Source organism: Chlorocebus sabaeus, chromosome 27 (assembly GCF_047675955.1).
Source record: "Chlorocebus sabaeus isolate Y175 chromosome 27, mChlSab1.0.hap1, whole genome shotgun sequence".
Taxonomy (NCBI): Eukaryota; Metazoa; Chordata; class Mammalia; order Primates; family Cercopithecidae; genus Chlorocebus; species Chlorocebus sabaeus.
In genome coordinates, this window is record NC_132930.1 from 49,139,192 (window position 1) to 49,157,128 (window position 17,937).

At 62.4% G+C, this 17,937-nt stretch overlaps 3 protein-coding genes across 3 annotated transcripts; 2 read left to right on the forward strand and 1 right to left on the reverse strand.

The window, feature by feature from the left end:
• The first annotated feature begins 750 nt into the window (after positions 1-750).
• On the forward strand, positions 751-6,752 carry SLC49A3 (solute carrier family 49 member 3). The gene is given in 12 exon segments (XM_073012602.1): positions 751-1,338; positions 1,634-1,792; positions 2,025-2,238; positions 2,434-2,510; positions 3,471-3,608; positions 3,729-3,845; positions 4,557-4,709; positions 4,951-5,108; positions 5,427-5,536; positions 5,864-5,984; positions 6,325-6,420; positions 6,422-6,752. Coding segments are annotated over 12 exon segments (1,581 nt in total). The 5' UTR covers positions 751-1,302; the 3' UTR covers positions 6,624-6,752.
• MYL5 (myosin light chain 5) lies at positions 6,553-10,219 on the reverse strand. The gene is made up of 6 exons (XM_008018200.3): positions 9,983-10,219; positions 9,710-9,785; positions 8,669-8,773; positions 8,101-8,179; positions 7,495-7,543; positions 6,553-6,688 (listed from the first exon to the last, which is right to left on the reverse strand). The coding sequence occupies exons 1-6, from the start codon at positions 10,106-10,108 to the stop codon at positions 6,587-6,589; spliced, it is 537 nt and encodes a 178-aa protein (XP_008016391.1). The 5' UTR covers positions 10,109-10,219; the 3' UTR covers positions 6,553-6,586.
• A 3,633-nt stretch (positions 10,220-13,852) lies between these two features.
• Positions 13,853-16,412, forward strand: ATP5ME (ATP synthase membrane subunit e). The gene is made up of 4 exons (XM_008018202.3): positions 13,853-14,605; positions 14,851-14,905; positions 15,420-15,518; positions 16,325-16,412. Exons 1-4 carry the CDS (start codon positions 14,570-14,572, stop codon positions 16,348-16,350), a joined length of 216 nt encoding a protein of 71 aa, XP_008016393.1. The 5' UTR covers positions 13,853-14,569; the 3' UTR covers positions 16,351-16,412.
• The last annotated feature ends 1,525 nt before the right edge of the window (positions 16,413-17,937 follow it).

The following is a 17,937-nucleotide window of genomic DNA, read 5'->3' on the forward strand; positions in this document are numbered from 1 at the left end:
GACAGGCCTGGGATCTGCTGGATGGGCCTGGGGGCTGCCTGCTGCCCACAGATGCCGGCACACGCCGTAACTCACTGCCGTGGCTTGGCATCCTGGCCCACCGTGTCCAGGCACTGGGGAAGCCATAACTGACTTTGGGTGGAGCATCTGAGGGTGCAGGCTGGTTCAATGGTCCGAGAGTCAGTAGGTGTCCTGGGTGTGGGGCATCCCTTGGACAGTCAAGGGCCTCCTACTGCAGTTCTTCACCGTTGTAGCAATATCTACAAGTCATGATGGAGCACACAGAAGTCTCACCTTGACACCAAGAGTCGTCATGGTCTCTGCCTGGGTCACCACAGTGAGCCGTGAGCACCACGTTCACTCCAGTCAAGTGCCCTTGAGGCTGGAGTTACTCATCTGCAGCCAGTGACCAGGGCTCCCGGGTTCCAGCGGGCAGCGTAAGGGGCGGCCGGAGCAGAGCTTGGGTCAACACCCACCCCAGAAGGCAGCCAAGCCCAGTGCTCTGGATGAGACTCAAAGGACCCAAGGGGGCGAGCGAGGGCAGGGTCGAGGCTGGGAGAGGAGGAAGGGAGTTGGACAGATCATCCTCCCACGTTGCCCTGCACGCTTCAGACGCATCTCTGCTCAGTGAGTCAGCTGTGGGCCTCACTCAGGCCCCCGAGGAAGCAGGGCAGGGCTGAGGCTGGAGTGGCGGGCTTGGCTGTGCAGGGCAGGCTTTGTCAGTGGACGCCTGACTTTCTCTCTGTGGGCTCGGCCAGGCAGCCATTAGCTGAGCTTGGGGAGCTCGTTCTGTGCCTGGCAGATCTGCCCCGGCCCTGTCCTGTGGAAAAAGGAAGACAAGGTGGCTGTTGCCCAAGCTCCTTGTCCTGTCCCTTGGGCTGAGTCAGACCTCATCCGGGCGGAGCCTGGGTCTGGCTGCTCTGCCAGAGGGTGTGGCCTGGAGCTCGGTGGACTCATGGAAGTTGACCTTGAGTGACACAGCCTCCTCGAGGCCCACGCGTGGACGCCCTCCTCCCTCCTGTCGTGAGCCCTGGTGACCAGCTCCACTTTGACCTCCCTCAGGGATGAGCCAGTCTCACCTCCTCTAGGAGGCCTTCCCCTCGGCCGCAGTGTGCACTTGTGCTGTGTGCCGGACGTCTGTGGGGTGGAGAGCCCTAGCACCTGATAATGCCTGCGGGGTGGGGAATGGCATCCGCTCTGTCAACATTCTGCCCAAACACCTGGGCCTTCTGGGAGGGAAGGTCGGGCTGGCTTTGGCTGGGGCTGGCCTGCAATCCCAGAGGTTCTAGCTGAGACCCTGTCATGCCCGTCTTTCCCCGGCCTGCCTTGGAGCCCCAGGTCTGGTCTGGGTGGGGCTCGTGGTCCTGTGGGCTCTGGCCAGGTCCTTGGCCTTAGTGTCTGCCCCTCAGGCTGGTCCCCGGTCAGGGCATGCTTTCTGACCCTGCGCTGGGTGCCCTCCCTCGGGGAAGGCAGGGTGGCACTCTCCTTGGGCAGGAGGGCCCTGTGTCCAGCTTGCTGGATCCCCTCGGCCTCACAGGCCTGCTGGCACTCTGGCTCCCTCGGGCTGGCTGGGGCCAGAGCACGTAGGTCTGGGGTCTGTGGCTCTGTGCTGACTCCCACCTGGCCCCTGCAGCTGTGGCTCAGCTTTGCACCTGTGGCTGACATCATTGCCGAGCACTTCGTCCTGTCCATGGTGCAGATCAACTGGCTGTCACTGGTCTACCTCGTGGTATCCACCCTGTTTGGCCTGGTGGCCATCTGGGTCCTGGACTCCTTCGGGCTCTGTTGGGCGGTGAGTCAGACCCCACACCGTGGCCCGCTCTGGGACAGGGTGAAGGCCCCTGCATTTGGGTATGGAGAGTCAAGGCCTCCTCCCCAGACCAGGGCCCATCAGTCCCAACAGCTGGGGACCCAGCAGAGCTGTCAGGGTGGTGGCAGTGGGAAGTGCAGGTGCTGGGAGGACGCGGCAGGCACCTGGGTTGGCGGCAGCGATCCTGACTCCGTCCCTGACGCCCTCCTCGCAGGCCATCCTGGGCGCGTGGCTGAACTTTGCTGGGAGTGTGCTACGCATCGTGCCCTGCGTGGTTGTTGGGACCCAAAACCCATTTGCCTTCCTCATGGGTGGCCAGAGCCTCTGTGCCCTTGCCCAGAGCCTGGTCATCTTCTCTCCAGCCAAGGTGGCTGCCTTGTGGTTCCCAGAGCACCAGCGAGCCACGGCCAACATGCTCGCCACCATATGTGAGTTCCGGGGAGGGAGGCCGCCTGCCTGGGCTCACCCTGGGGTCTCTTCTGGCTCCAAGCACAGATATTCGGCTCCCTGGGCTCTCTGGCTAGGGTGGAGGAGCTGGGGCCCAGAAGGTTCTGCCTGTGGGCTGGAGAGGAAGCCGGGCCACAGCCAAGCTGACGCATTTCCCTGTGCATCCGCCCACCCAGCGAACCCCCTGGGCGTCCTTGTGGCCAATGTGTTGTCCCCTGCGCTGGTCAAGAAGGGCGAGGACATTCTGTTAATGGTGAGGGGTCATGAGGCGCCCGTGCCTGGCCTGTGTGGTGTGTGCACATGCGTGTCTGTGTGTTCCTGAGCCCAAGCGTGTCCGTGTTCCTATGCCTGTGTGTGATTCCCCCCACCCCGCCCCCCGAGAAGGAGTCTCAGCCTGTTGCCCAGGCTGGACTGCAGTGGCGCAATCTCGGCTCAGTGCAACCTCCACCTCCTGGGTTTAAGCAATTCCCCGCCTCATCCTCTGGAGTAGCTGGGACTACAGGCGTGTGCCACCATGCTCGGCTAATTTTTTTTTTTTTTTTTTTTTTTTTTTTTGGTAGAGTTGGGTGGGGTTTCACCATGTTGGCCAGGCTGGTCTCAAACTCCTGACCTCGTGATCCTTCTGCCTCGGCTTCCCAAAGTGAGATTACGGGCGTGAGCCACCGTGCCCGGCCAGTGTGTGATGGTACTATGCATGCCTATGTGTATCGAGTGTGTGTGGTGTGTGCGGTGCGTGTCTCTGTTCCTGTGCCCATGTGTGTGTGGTGTGTGCCTGTGTGTGCTCATGCATGTGCATCGGGTGTGTGTGGTGTGTCTGTGCTTGTGGGCATGTACTGAGGGTGAGCGTGTGTGCACGTGTGCCTCTGCACTCATCAGTGTCCGTGTGTTGAGCCCTGTCACGGGCTGTGCAGCTGACAGTGAGATGAATCTGGAGCCTGGGGGTGCTGGGCTAACGTCAGCCAGGAGGGTGTCACTGGTGAGGGGTGTGTTGACAGCCAAGGCTCCCTATCAGCCCCTGGAGCAGGTGAGGATGAAGTCAAGCAGGCCCCTCCCAGCCTGGGCCTCGCAGAGGGTGGCTGCAGACCAGGGGTTGGGAGGCAGCCAGTGGTGGGGCAGGAGGAGCTGAGAGGTGGCACCTGGGGCAGGCAGGGCTGCGGCGTGTGTGGGCGCCAGTCTGCGTGGTCTCCCTGTGCACACACACACCCCTCCCCAGCTCGGTGTCTACGCCATATCTGCCGGCGTTGTCTGCCTGCTGTCCACCATCTGCCTCCGGGAGAGCGTGCCCCCCACCCCGCCCTCTGCCGGGGCTGCCAGCTCCACCTCAGAGAAGTTCCTGGATGGGCTCAAGCTGGTCAGTGCTGTGGGATCCCCGGGGTAGGGTGGATTTGGGGGTTGGGGCAAGAGGCTGAGGAGGGGATGGGTTTGGGAAGGGCCCCCGGGGCTGCAGGGCTGAGACACTCTTTCCCCGAAGCTGGTGCGGAATAAGGCCTATGTCATCCTGGCTGTGTGCTTCGGGGGATGCATCGGGATCTCCTACAGCTTCTCAGCCCTCCTGCAGCAGATCCTCTGTGCAAGCGGCTACTCCAATGTGAGCCCTGGCCCCACCCATGGGGGCTCTGCCTCTGTCACCCACCCCATACGGCCACGGAGTCACCGCGGCCTCTGGGGTGCTCCGTGTCCGACCCTGGCGGGGACCACATTGACGCCCTTCTGTGCTGTGGGCCCTCCTGAGATGCCTTGGGCGACGTTATGTCCACAGGCGGTGGAGGTGGTGGGCACAACTGCGGCAGGGTGGTGCAGCTGTGGGATGGAGTGGAGGGACTGATGGTGTGTGGTTGGGAAGATGGGGCCCCCAGGGCTCCAGTGTCCCTTCCCAGCAAGGCCCCACCGCTGTGGGTCTGCAGGACAGGGCCATCTTCTGGTATCCAGACATGCACCAGGGAGGGCCTTGCTCTGCTCACACATTCTGAGCTGGCCCTCTGCCCTCTGGGATCAGTGCCCGGTGTAGGATTGGGGGCATGTTTCCACCTTTGCCAGGGCCACAGGCACCACGGCCCTGTGGGGCCTCTGTGGCGACAGGCTCTTCCCTTCAGCGATTGCTTTGCTCTGGGGTGGGGTGGGGAACATAGGACAGGAAACCCTAGCCCGCAGGCAGCCAGCGGGTGCGGCTGGAACCTGTGTTGCTGTGTCTGGGCCTTGGGCACAGCACACGGCCCTACCCTGAGCCCCCTGCCCTGATGGTGTGCACCTATGATAATGGCGGCCTCTCCGGGCCCTGGCCTCTCCTCGCCTCCTCCAGGGGTTTTCTGGCCTCTGTGGAGCTCTCTTCATCGCGTTTGGGATCCTGGGGGCGCTGGTTCTCGGCCCCTACGTGGACCGGACCAAGCACTTCACTGAGGCCACCAAGATCGGCCTGTGCCTGGTCTCTCTGGCCTGCATGGCCTTTGCCCTGGTGAGGGTCTCCTCAAGCCAAGACCGCCCTGTGGGGGTGGGTGGGTGGTGAGGCCTGGAGAGGGCAGTTGGCAGCTTGGCTGGAACAGAGGTCCGGACTGTCTCATGCCCAGCCTCTGCCAGCCAGGGTGGCCCCTGGGTGGGATGGGTTCTCCCGCCCCGTGCCCAGTGTCCCATGAAACCAGGTCCAATTCTGACTGCCACCCCCTCCACCTGTCTGCCTGCCGTTCCGCTGCTCCCAGGTGTCCCTGCTGCAGGGACAGGCCCTTGCCCTGGCCACCACCTGCTCGCTCCTCGGGCTCTTTGGCTTCTCGGTGACCCCCGTGGCCATGGAGTTGGCAGTCGAGTGTTCCTTCCCTGTGGGGGAGGGGGCTGCCGTAGGCCTGATCTTTGTGCTGGGGTGAGTATCCATCTGCCCCTGCTGCTCCCCAGAGATACTCCCCTTGCTCCAACCCTACACCCCTGGGGTTGCACCGTGTGGTCCAGGCCCCTTTTCGGGGAGGTGGGGAACCTGCCTGCTCTGGCAAGAGCCGAGCAGGTTCTGAGCGCCTGCTGTATGCAGGCCAGGCCAGCTGATAGGGCCCGTGACCAAAGCTGTGTGCTGCCTTCGGGAGGGTGGTGGCAAAAGGGACAGCACTGATGTCAACACTTCCCAAGGTGGCACCTGACTCCGAGGGGATGGGCAGTGCAGCGGGGGCTGAGGGCCACGTGTGTCTAGGCAGGTCGAGGGAATATTCATCATGCTGGCGATGATGGCACTGACTGTGCAATGCTCGGAACGGTCCTTCTCCACCTGCCAGCAGGGGGAAGATCCACTTGACTGGACAGGTGAGCACCACATGGAAAGTTCCTGGGGAACGGGACAGGTGAGTCCCACGCAGGGAGTCCCTGGGCAACAGGACAGGTGAGCCAGGACAGGTGTGGCCAAGATCAGAGGTGGGTTGGCACACCCATATCCCAGACCCCATGCTGGTGACCTCTCTCAGGACCTGGGTCTGCAAACACCCCCTCAGGGCTGTCAAGAACTGGGAGTGGGCTCTGTCTGGGGTCACTCTGTGGTCAAGGGTAGTGGTGTCACCATAGGCCAGCGTCCGGCTCTGCCTATCTGTGGCCCCAGGGCTTGGCTGTGGGGACAGCTGTGCTATGTGTCCCCAGCGTCTGTGGTGCTGATGGCTGGCCTGTGCAACCTCTTCAGCTGCATCCTGGTACTCTTCTTCCACACCTCATACCGGCGCCTGCAGGCAGAGTCTGGCAAGTCCTCCTCCACCCAGAACGCGTGCCCAGGCGCCGAGGACCAGGAGTCCCCGCCGTAAACTACCCCTTGAGGCCCCAGCATGGCACTCCCAGCTTGGAAGCTCAGGGCCAGCTCATTCCTGGAGCCGCTTCTCTGGGCCCTGCCTCCTCCTCCCAGAGCCCCAAGATGTGGAGACTGACCAGGGACGCGTGGTGAAGGGGAGGCAGGCTCGGGTCACCCGGGCTGTGCCCACCACACCAGACAGCTGGGCGGAGGGACCCAAGGCGTTCGGCGCACTCGGGGCCTGCAGAGAGCCCCTGGGCCCGAGACTGATGCGCGGCTGAGCGAGAGGGCTACTGCTGTGTGGACCCGGACCAGGCAGGGCCGTGGGTGGCGCAGACTCAAGGCGGGGTGTGGACCGAGGGGGAGCGGGAAGGGCTGGGGTCCTGGGGCCCAGCAGGGCGACTCCGGAGTGCACGGCGGGGGGCCTCGCTAGAGGACCCCAGAGAGCCCCAGAGCCCCCACCTTATCTGCTGCCTAGCGACCCCTCGCGCGCAGGGCCCAGCAGCCACGGACGCGCCCTCCCGCCCCGGCGGACTCGCAGGCAGGGTCCTAGCGTCCGGGTTTATTGACCAGGCTGGGCCTCACTCCTCCTTTTCCTCCCCGTGGGTGATCACGTAGCTCAGCGCCTTGTAGTCCAGGTTGCCCGCGGCATCGATGGAGGCGAACTGGAACATCTGGTCCACCTGCGGGCGGGGGCGAAAGGGCCCCCTGCGGGCTCCGGGAGCGAAATACAAACGCGCACCTGCAGCGGTCCCGGGTGTGGTTTCTGCGCCGGGGGAGAGGGAGCGGGGAGGGGCGGGGGCGGGGCGGGGGCGGGGGATGAGGGCGGTCCTGGAGGGGATGGGGGCGGGGATGGGGCGGTGCTGAAGGGGACGGGGGCGGGGACGGGGGCGGGGACGGGGCGGGGACGGGGCGGGACGGGGGCGGGGACGGGGACGGGGACGGGGCGGGGCGGGGCGGGGGCGGGGCGGGGGCGGGGCGGGGGCGGGGACGGGGACGGGGCGGGGATGGGGCGGGGCGGCGGCGGCTGCAGCCATAGGCTGGGCACGGGTGTCGGGCTCGGCCCTTCAGCAGCGTCGGGGAGGACCGTATGGGGTCTAGGGGAGGTGCGGGGGTCCTGGGGGTGCCCGGGCATTGGTCTCGCCCTCTGGGGCTGGGGCTGGGAGGGGTGCGTCAGGCGTGGGGGGCGGCTGCGGGGCCGCACAGCTGTGAGCCCCGCCCCTCAGGTTGGGACAGACGCTCGGGCGGCGGAGGGGGTCTCCAGCCGCTGACCTAACAGAGGGGAGGGGTCTCCAGCCGCTGACCTGACCCCTCTGAGCCAGTTCTGTCCCTCAAACGGGCACTTTGGGAGTCCCCCCGGGGGCCTGTTCTGTCTTGGGTCCTAACCGCGGCGCTGCAGCCCCTCGGGCTCCGCGTGCGCCTCCACCCAGCTGACCCCGGGAGCCCCGCCCTCCCCTCGTGGGCTTGGCAGGGGAGCCGCGGGCCAGACCTCCTCCGCTGTCATCTTGTCAGCCTGGGACATCAGCAGACGCTTGATGCTGAGGACGAGGAAAGGGGTCAGCGCGGGCTGATGCGGGGACACAGGAGCCTTCTCGTGGGGCTCAGGTTCTCCAGGGGCCCCAGGCTGCCCCCGCTCACTGCACTCCCGCCCTTCCCGCAGGAGTGTGGCCCTGGGGCAGGTCGCTTCCCAACACACACTCAGGGATCATCACGGTTGGGGGAGCCGCTGATGGGGACAGAGCCTGGGGGACCTTAGAGGACACACTCAGGGGTCATCACTTCTGGGGGGCCCGCCTGGGGGCTGCTGATGGGGACAGAGCCCGAAGGAGGTCACAGGCCAGTGCCTGGCAGGAGCTGAAGATGGAGGAGTGGGCTGAGGGGAAGCCGCCCCCTGGGCACTGGCCGCTGGTCCCTGTGTGGGCAGGGCTGGTGTCCCACTTAGCTGGGATCCTGGGTTCACTCCTCATGGTCCTGAAGCTGGTCAGAGGTAGGGAGGTGGGCGTGGCATCTGGTGGGTGATTGTCCCTTTTGGGACAGGGTGAGATCGCTGGGGACCCCCGGCAGCCCGGCCGCCCTCCCCCGGCCGGGCACTCACTACTCCTTGTTGATTTTCCCTTTCCCGTCTGGGTCCAGCATCTTGAAGGCATTTAGAATGGTCTCCTCGGCATCGGTACCTGCCACAAAGGCACCTTCAGCCCTGGGCCTTCAGGGTGGCAGTCCTGCTTCGGCTGCCAAGGGCAGGTGGCAGGAGGGGAGACCCCTGCCCCAAGCAAGGGGTGACTCCAAGCCTCTGCCCACAAGGTGGCCACTGCCTGAAGGCCTTCTCCTTTCCTGAGCCCCAAGGAGGCCTTGTCGGGCACTCCTGCCCTGGGATGTAGTGAGTTTTGGAGTGCCCAGGGTCAGCCCAGGCCTGGAGCTGGGGGTGAGTGCCGCATGAGTGAGGGACAGAGGTCCCGACGGCGGGTCACACAGCATGTGGGGCAGGAGGGCGAGCCTGAGCACATGGCTCTGGGATGGCTGATGGGGCCCCACAGTTGTTGGCTCCCAGAGTGCCAGGCCCTAGGGCTTCTCCAGCGATAGGAGAAGAGGGATTTTTACGTGAAATGTCTGGATCTCTGTCAGGAATTAACTAGGAGGGCAAGGACTGTCCCACCAGTGCTCACCACTCAGCTTCTCCCCAAACAGGTTCAGAAACATGGTGAAGTTGATGGGCCCGGAGGCCTCTTTGAGCATGGCATCCAGCTCATCGTCCTTGACATTGGTCTTGCCTGTCACAGATGCGGGGGCATCACAGGGCAGGGCTTGTTGCTATGTCTGCTGTCCCACCAGCAGGTGACCCCAGCACAGGGCCAGGCCCCACCAGCAGGTGACCCCAGCACAGGGCCAGGCAGGCAGATGGGAGGGGTGGGGAGGGAGTGGGAAGGAGGCACTTGGTCCAGGCATGTGGGGCAGTGGGTGCATCTGGCTGGCTGTGTCCACCTCACCCCAAACCCTGAGCCCCAGGACTAAGGGCTGATGGAGAGGGAGGTGACACAGAGCTTGGGAAGGTGCTGGGATCTGCTGTTCTTACTTGGGCATAAGCAGGGCTGAGAAGAAGGCAGGTCACTTGCGACCCTCCCACCCCAAGGAGAAGTCACTCCGCAGCTCCCAGGGTGGGACCGAAGCCCCCTCCCCTCCTGCCTCAGGTCAGAGGCAGCTGCTGGGAACAGAATATGCCACAGGGAGAACTGAGGCTGGGGAGGGCAGTGTGCCCCACCACACATGGGCTGTGCTGCAGAGGCTGGGCAGGATCTCCAGGCCCTCCCCCAGCTCTGTGTTCCGGCTGGGCAGGGTCTCCATGCCCTCTGTCAGCTCTGTGGTCCGGCTTGGGGCAAGCCGCCTGCCTATCGGAGTGTCCTACCGGAGTGTCCTACCGGAGCGTCCTACCGGAGCGTCAGCCCTGCCCTGGAGCCTGCTGCCCCAAAGCCCACTCTGAGTTTCCAGGCTTGGGCTGTACCACTCACCCTGTCTCACCCTGGGACGCTCTCTGCTAGCTCTGATGGAACCAAGGGAGGCCAGGGCCATCCCCTCGCAGCCTTCAGGGCTGTCGGATGGGTCTTTAAAGCCCAGGCCCTGGAGGAGGAGGGGCCGCAGCGTATGGGACTGGAGGATGCTCTGTATTCGCCTCCTCCAAGGTCTCTGAGATGTTCTGCCTGGGTACCTACCCAGGGAGGCGTAGGTGTCCTTCAGGTCCTCCTTGTCGATGAAGCCGTCTCGGTTCTGATCCATGAGTGTGAATGCCTGGGAAGCGAGGCCAGGGCTGCCGTGCTGCCGACCCGGCTGGGCTCTGCCCCTGCCCCCTGCTCCCAGCTCCTCAGCACCCCTGACTGAGGATAGGCTCCCACTCCTATCCTCTGGCCCTGGAGCCAGCCCACATGGGGTCTTCCCAGCACAGGCTTCTGGGGACGGGGGCTCCCAGTGAAGCAGGAAAGTCTTACCTCCTTGAACTCCTGGATCTGAGTCTGCTCGAAGTTGGAGAATACATTGGATGAGGCTCTCTGGGCCCGGAGGGCACCCCCTTCCTTCTTCTTGGTCTTCCTGCTGGCCTGCGATGGGAGCACCATGGCTGAGGGTCCTGGGCCGGCTGAGGAAACCCTCCAGAGCACCCAGAGTTTTGAGAGACTTAACTCAGATGAAGGGTGGACCTCAGCCCTTGGGTGGGGCTGGAGGGGGCCCAGCAGCTGAGGAGCATGCCAGCCTCAAGCCTGGGTAGCTGGGGTTGGGGGCAGGGCAGCTGCAGGTGTCTGGCTGCAGCACAGGGAGTGGGGGAGAGACAGTGGCTTCCAGAAGACCCACAGAGCACAGTGGTCAGGGATCGCGGTCTAGCAGGAGCCAGCTTGGCCTCTGAAGGCTTGACGGGCAAGTGGACTCTGGGTGGGCTTGTTCTGGGTACCGGGATTTCATGAAGGCCAGGAACCCCTTCATCCTGCTCCAGACTCTCACCAGGGCAGCAGCGTGGGGCATGTACCTCCCACCACACAGCACACGCCCACACCTGCATGGTCACACACACGCACATACACATGCTCATGCACACACACATGCACACACAGCACATGCCCACACCTGCACTCACAGGCATGCACAGACATGCCCATGCTCTTTTCTGTGCACATGTACACACGCACGACACAGCTCATACCCACACGCCTACCCCAGGCATGCACAGCGGCCTGCTCACCATGCCTGCTTCTGCCTGCTTTGATGCGCCCGCCCAGGGTTCTGCCTGCTTTGATGCGTCTACCCAGGGCCCCAGGTCTTGCCCATCTTAAGCTCCCACTTGGTCCCCCAGGACAGCTCAGACTCCGGCTGCCACTCCCTACAAGGACAGGTTTGGGGCTACCCCAGGGAACTGGACAACTGCAGAGTGAGCTTTGGCAGCCCAGCAGTGACTCACACCCTTGCCGTGCCCCACCCCGCAAGGCCCCCAGCCTCCCCAGGCACCTCTGGCCAGGACCACCTCCTACCCCACGTGTCCCCCACCCGCGGGGAGGCTTAGTTCTCCCAAGGATGCTGTGTGTCACCAGGGCCACCTGCACAAGCTCTTGCCTGGGGACCTGGGCACCCTGGAACTGCAGGAGCCAGAGGAAGGGGCATCTTTTCTGGATTTGATCCAAGCTGCTGTGGGTGACTGCAGCTGGTCACCAGGCTTCTGCCAAGCACACTCTGTGTGTCAGGGGTGTTTATGCCCTTCCCTGCCTCAGTGACAGAAAAGTCAGTCCATAGCCTTGGCCCTGGGACCACCCGGTCTGACCTCATGGCTGGGAGCTCCTTGCCTGGCCCATGGGTCATGACATTTCTGGGATGGAGGAGCCACGGAGGTGGCCAAGCTGCTCAGATGGCCTGGGAGGGGACTCCAGGGCCCTGAGCGTGGTCTTACCCCCTATACCATGGCCTCAAGGGCAGAGTCTGGGGAAGGGACCTGGCCTGGGGTCTGTTGGTGGTGCCAGATATTGGAGGCCACCACAGAGTCAATCCAGATGCCCTGGTTCAAGTAGTGGGAGGAGGGTCTGCAGGCCAAGCAGGATCAAAGAGGAGGCCTGCAGACTGAGTGGAGAACTAGCTCTTGGAGCCCCCCAGGCCTGCGTCTGGGTGGGAGGCAGCTGCCCCTCGGTGCTGCAGGGCCGGGGGTGGGAGTGAGTGTATGCAGCCACAGCATTAGGGTGGAATCCCCTGGGGGCACCATTGTGTCTGCAAAGCTAAAAAGACAGGTGCCACTTGTGTGTCTCTTGAGCAGAGGTCCTACCCTCTGAGGGACACATGGTTACAGTTGGCATCCCCTGAGATGCTGCCTGGTTCCATCCCCAGGTCCAACGGTCTCTATGCAGCACTGACGCTCGAGCTCGAGGTCCCTGGGAGGCATGACCTGTCCAGGAGGGACCTGGGACCGACTGCAAGGGGCCAGGTGACCAGATGTGGGAACCTGGGGCTGGGAAGAAGGGCCAGGACATCCCCTGCTGCTAGTCCAGTGGGGTCTGGGTATGACCCTGAAGGGGTATTGCTGGGCTGCAGGAGTGGGAAGAACCACACCGAAAGGGGAAGCATGGTTGGGAGGCCCCCCGAGGTCACCGGGAATGTGAGAAGGGCTGCAGAGCTCCCTGCAGAGGGTTCCCAGGCCACTGGAGTCTGAGCGCAGCACTAAAGATAGCAGCAGAGCCTGAGCTGGGGGAGTATCAGCTTCTGCACCCACAGCTGACCCGACAGCTGCAGAGGCCCCGACGGGCCATGTCTTGAGCCAGGTGGGACCCTTCCCACCACTGAGCTCTCAGGAAAGGCCCTGAGCAAAGGCAGGTCTCCACCGGCTTCAGGGGGTCTTCCCTGGGCGGTATGTGTTTGCCCGAGTGTTTTCCCTGCTGGTGCCCTGCCCTGCGCCACCCCACCTTCGGTGGAAGCTGCTGGTATGTCCCCCTCACCCCCCATCTTGGGCCCCAGAGACACTTATTTTTGATTCTGGAAGCAGGAGTTGCTGAGGAGTCTGGTTTATTTTAAAATCCAGTGAAGGGAAACCACCTGTGGTCACCCGAGGCCGTCTGCCCTGGCCCAAGGTGGGGGCTTTGCTGAGGGCCAGAATGCTTCTGTGCCTGGCGGATCCAGTGTGCACCTGCAGCTTCCTCAGCAAGCAATAGGAGGTCTGGGGAGGGCTGGGGCTTGCTTCTGGCCCCCTGAGGACAGGGTTCAGGCAGAGGCCTCAGGCAGGAGTCTTCAGGGCCTGCAGGTCAACCTCACAGAAGCTGGAGAAAAGATCAGGGTGGCCCCACAGCAAGTCCCCAACCTTTTTGGCATTTGGGACAGGTTTCATGGAGGACAGTTTTTCCGTGTTGGGGAGGAAGGTTTCGGGATGAAACTGTTCCACCTTAGTTCATCAGGCATTAGATTCTCACAGGGAGAGCGCAATCCAGATCCAAGTGCGCAGCTCACAGTACGGTTCATGCTCCTGTGGGAATCTGATGTCCAGGCTGATCTGGCAGTGGGTGGAGCTCAGGCAGTCATGCTCCCTCAATGCTCCCTCACCTTATCCTGTGCTGCCCGGTTCCTAACAGGCCACAAGCTGGTACTGGTCTGTGGCTGGGGGCTGGGAACCCCTGTCCTATAGGATTGGTCTTGGTATACCCAGCCCAGGAAACAGAGCCCAGTGACTTCCCAGTTTCTCAGCCAGAGAGGCCCAGGCCCTGGACCCCAGAACAAGCCAGGAGAGAGGGTAGAGGTGGCTCAGGCCTGGGCAGGCAGCCCAGGTCGCCAGGATCGTGGTCCTCCCCATGCCCACTTCAGGAGTCCTGGAGTTTGTGATGCTGCACCTTAGCGAGGCCCGAGCCATAGTTCTCCAGTTGCTTCTGCCCGTAGCAGTGCAGGGCCAGGAGAGGGGACACAGGAGGCCTTGCGTCACTACTGCATGGGGCCAAAGGGGGCCCACAGATAGCCCAACACGGGCAGCATGGCTGCCGCCAGGAAGATCCAGAACGTGGGAGGGGCAAGGCTCCTGCCCAGACTCCAGGCCTGGTGTCCATGGGGCTGCCAGGTGAGCACCCCGGCACAGCGGGGAGGCTGCATGGGCACCGCAGGCCCTATCTCTGGGCAGCTGTGGGAGACACACAGCTACTGGGAGGTGGACAGAGGCCAGCAAAGACCAGTGAGGGGCTCAGTGGTCCCCAGGCCTGGGCCGGGGCGGGCCCTTGGAGCTGTGGAGTCCTGAAGGCTGGAGTCGGGGGACCCAGGGAGCAGCGTCTGTTGGGGGCTGGTCTTCCCAAGAAGATCCCAGCCCCTCCTCCGGACGGAAGTGATGGGAGATCCTGGGGTGAGGAAGCTCCAGCTCCGGCGGGAAGGGCGTCCGGTGCCCCCAGGCAGAGCAGCCACAGGCAGAGCGGCCTGGAGGCCATGCTACCGCGGGCTGCGGAGTCCAGCGCGGCCCGGCCGGCGACAGACACTGGCCAGAGGGTCACTGCCCTGTAGGGGAAGGACCTGCCCGGGGAGCCACCTGCACTTGGCTCACACTCCGCTCCCAGGACCCCCAGGTCCCTGCCCAGGCCGCCCTCAGGTGGGCACAGACCGCGGGGCTGGACCCGCCCGAGCCGCCCCGACCTCAGGTCCCGGACGCTCCGCCCCGCAAGAAGACAGAGTGCGCCTCAGTCCGCAGTCTGGGGTGTGGACACACGGCCAGGACGCGCACGACAGGACCTCAGCAGCGGCGCGGGGAGACAGCCGGGCCCAAGCCCTGCGGCGAAAAGAAACCCCCGGCCCACCCGGCGCTGACACCCCCTCACGCAGCAACCGCGCGGGCACAGCCGGTGGTCATCCGCGCACGCCCCGGCCCTTGTGCGCGTGCGCATCACGTGACGTCACCACGGCCCGGGAGTGCGCAGTCACCCTCCGGCCACCAGGAGGCGCGCCCCGCCCCCCTGCCCCGCTCTCTCGCTGCTGACGGCGCATGCGTCCGTCCAGCTCCGCCTTTGCCTTCAAGGCTTTGCGGGCTTGTGCGGCGTCCGCCTCCGACTGCGGGTTGTGCTTCCGGTGCGGAGGTCAGGGACAAGATGGTGCCGCCGGTGCAGGTCTCTCCGCTCATCAAGGTGATCCAGGCTTTGCAGCCGCCGAGCAGTGCTCTGGGCCCCTTCGTGTCCCGCCCCGCAGCTCCCACCCCGCGGGCTGCGACCCCCGCCCCCCGCCCCCATGATCCCCGCCCGGCGACCCTCGCCCGGCGACCCGACCCCCACCCCTCCTGCGACCTCTGCCCGGCGACCCCATCCCCTCTCTTCCCGCGACCCCCATCCCGCGAGTCCGGTTTCCCGCCGCCTCTGATCAACCTCTCTCGCAGCTCGGCCGCTACTCCGCCCTGTTCCTCGGTATGGTCTACGGAGCCACGCGCTACAGTGAGTGACTGCGGGCGGGCCCGGGGCCGGGGCGGGATCTGCTCGGCTTTCCTGTGAAGTTCTTTATCTGCCATTTGGTGAACTCCAGCTCTGGAAGTGGGGCTGGCACGCATGCGAGGCAGACCGTGTCCTCCACCGACCGGGACCCCTAGAGTGGAAACAGCTCACCCAAAGCTCAGGCCTCTGAGGCTCGGGCGGGGGACTCGAAAACGGCAGCTGCTTGTTGAAAACGGGTGCTGAGTAGGTGTTGGAGTGCTGAGGTCTGACGGGAGGCAGTCCCTGTTCACAGAGGACGAGTGAGCCAGTGCATGAGGGGGTGGGCAGCAGGGACCCTGTAGCCTCTGGATTGGACTCTTTAGGGTGAAGGTCAGGCGTTGACTCTCGTTGACATAAAGAGAGGGGACAGCAGGTGCTTCTGGTTCACAGCGTCGCTGAAGATACCTTGACCTGTGGACTCAGTTCCTTTTATGCAGCATTTCCAGTGAAGTTTATTCCCCTGCATTCCCCCAAACAGGTTACCTAAAACCTCGGGCAGAAGAGGAGAGGAGGATAGAAGCAGAGGAGAAGAAGAGGCAGGATGAACTGAAACGGATTGCCAGAGAATTGGCAGAAGGTACGTGTGACACTAGCTCTTATAGATTGTCCCTCCCAGGTTTGTGCAGGAATAAGGAAAATGGAGAAGGACATTCAAGCAGAGCTAAGTAGATGTGGATTGTTTAAAAACAGGGAAGCTGGCCAGGCATGGTGGCTCATGCCTGTGATCCCAGCACTTTGGGAGGCCGAGGCGGGCAGATCACCTGAGGTCAGGAGTTCAAGACCAGCCTGACCAACATGGTAAAACCCTGTCTCTACAAAAATTAGCTGGGCATGGCCGGGTGTGGTGGCTCATGCCTGTAATCCTAGCACTTTGGGAGGCCGAGACAGGCAGACTGCCTGAGTTCAGGAGTTCGAGACCAGCCTGGGCAAGATGGTGAAACCCCATTTCTACTAAAATACAAAAAATCAGCTGGGCATGGTGGCAGGCATGTAATCCCAGCTACTCAGCTGAGGCACGAGAATTGCTTGAACCTGGGAGGTGGTGCTTGAACCCCGGAGGCAGAGGTTGCAGTGAGCTGAGATCACACCACTGCACTCCAGCCTGGGCAGCAAAGCAAAACTCTTTGTCTAAAAAAAAAAAATTAGCCAGGTATGATGGCAGGTACATGTAATCCCAGCTACTCAGGAGGCTGAGGCGGGAGAATCGCTTTAACCTGGGAGGCAGAGGTTGCAGTGAGCTGAGATCACACCATTGCACTTCAGCCTGGGTGACAGAGGGAGACTCCATCTCAAAACAAAAAAACAAACAAAAACAACTGGGAAGCTGACGTCTTTTTAGGTTACCTGCGTGTAGTAACATGTGCTTTTCTTCTAACCTTCCAGCCCAAGATGACAGCATATTAAAGTGAGTGACCCCGTGACCCTCTCTCTGGAGCAGCAGCGGATGAATAAAGCTTCCTGTGATGTGTGATACTCTGGCTCCTTCTCATTTGCTGTCACTGGTTGTCAAACTCCTAGGTTAAAGTTCTGTCCATCTCCCAGTTCACATGAGGTGGAAGACAGGGAGGGGGTTTCAAAAGTATTAATCCACGTGACCATTCACAGACCCGGAATGCATCATACAAACACAGCGAGAAGGACAGACGCGCGCTACCTGTTCTGTCTGGGGCATCCAGGTGGGCGCCCCAAAGGGTGTCTGTAATGGTCAGTCCTCATGAGTACTGGGGTTGTCTTGATTCTGAGTTCTAGGCTGCTGCTGTCAGCAGCCCAGACTCCTGGATGGGGAGAGGTGGGCACTGGCTGCTGCCCTTACAGTTGGAAGCTGGGTCCTCCACGATAACTCCTTGCCCCCACCTGCCACTTCACAAATCCTCCCTTTGATCCCAGGAGGTGGCCAGGTCAGACTTGGGACTAAAAGTCCAGTGATGTGACCTCATGAGGACAGGGCCTGAGTGCTGTTTGAGCTGTGCAGGAAGGTGGTCCTGTGGTGCCTGAGCAACTTCCCTCCCCAACAGGCTTCCTGGACTTCTCACCCTCCTGGCTGTGAGCTTGCCAACAACTCTAACCCTTGGCCTGGTGGTTTGCAATGGATAGATAGAATTTGCTACTTCCCAATTACATGCCTTGAATAAATCTAGGCTTGGAGCCCCAGTTTGTAAAATGAGTTCCTTTGCACATGTGAGGCCAGAGGGAGGAGCAGCCTACAAGCTTTTCAGGACATTTGGTTAAGGTGAGGTTTGAGTGAGCAAGATGCTTTCACATCCTGTCCTGGCGTCCAGAGGGGCTGGTTGCAGGGTCCTTCAGAACCTCTTAGGAGCCCCTCATCCCAGTCCCAGGCTCTGGATACCAGGGGTCTCTGACCAGTGAGATGAAAATGAAGGCTGGGCACAGTGGTTCACGCCTTTAATCCCAGCACTTTGGGAGGCTGAGGTGGGCGGATCACTTGAGGTTAGGAGTTCAAGACCAGTCTGGCCAACATGGCAAAACCCCGTCTTTACTAAAAATATAAAAATTAGCTGGTTGTGGTGATGGGTGCCTGTAATCCCAGCTACTCAGGAGGCTGAGGCAGGAGAATTGCTTGAACCCAGAAGGTGGAGGTTGCATTGAGCCAAGACCATGCCACTACATTCCAGCCTGGGTGACAGAGTGAGACTGTCTCAAAACAAAAAACCCAGCACCCCTTTCCTGCAGGCCTCTGGCTGTGCTGGGCATGTCTGCTGCTCTCCTACACCCACCCCAATGACCCCATCTAGTTAAGTGTCATTGTCGGGAGCAAATGCTTTGGAGCTCCCATCATGAATTGAACATCCTGAATTTAACATAATTCCCATTTCAACTGGGAAGTCCATTTCTTTGCCTCTGTCCTTTACTCCAGGCTCACCAATATTTAGTCATGGGGGTGCACAGGCATCGGCATCCAGCCCCGCCCTCCCCTCCTGGTGCCATCTGGAGCCATCAGAGCCACTGCGTGGTGTTCATTACAGATCATTTCTGCT

Bases quoted from the DNA above. Each gene is read 5' to 3' on its own strand.
- ATP5ME (XM_008018202.3), top strand. From the start codon at position 14,570: ATGGTGCCGCCGGTGCAGGTCTCTCCGCTCATCAAG. The intron at 14,606-14,850 runs GTGATCCAGGCT...CCTCTCTCGCAG, and splicing joins AGGTCTCTCCGCTCATCAAG to CTCGGCCGCTACTCCGCCCT. The intron at 14,906-15,419 runs GTGAGTGACTGC...TCCCCCAAACAG, and splicing joins CTACGGAGCCACGCGCTACA to GTTACCTAAAACCTCGGGCA.
- MYL5 (XM_008018200.3), bottom strand. From the start codon at position 10,108: ATGGTGCTCCCATCGCAGGCCAGCAGGAAGACCAAGAAGAAGGAAGGG. The intron at 9,786-9,982 runs GTAAGACTTTCC...CTCGCTTCCCAG, and splicing joins AGATCCAGGAGTTCAAGGAG to GCATTCACACTCATGGATCA. The intron at 8,774-9,709 runs GTAGGTACCCAG...CATCTGTGACAG, and splicing joins GGACACCTACGCCTCCCTGG to GCAAGACCAATGTCAAGGAC.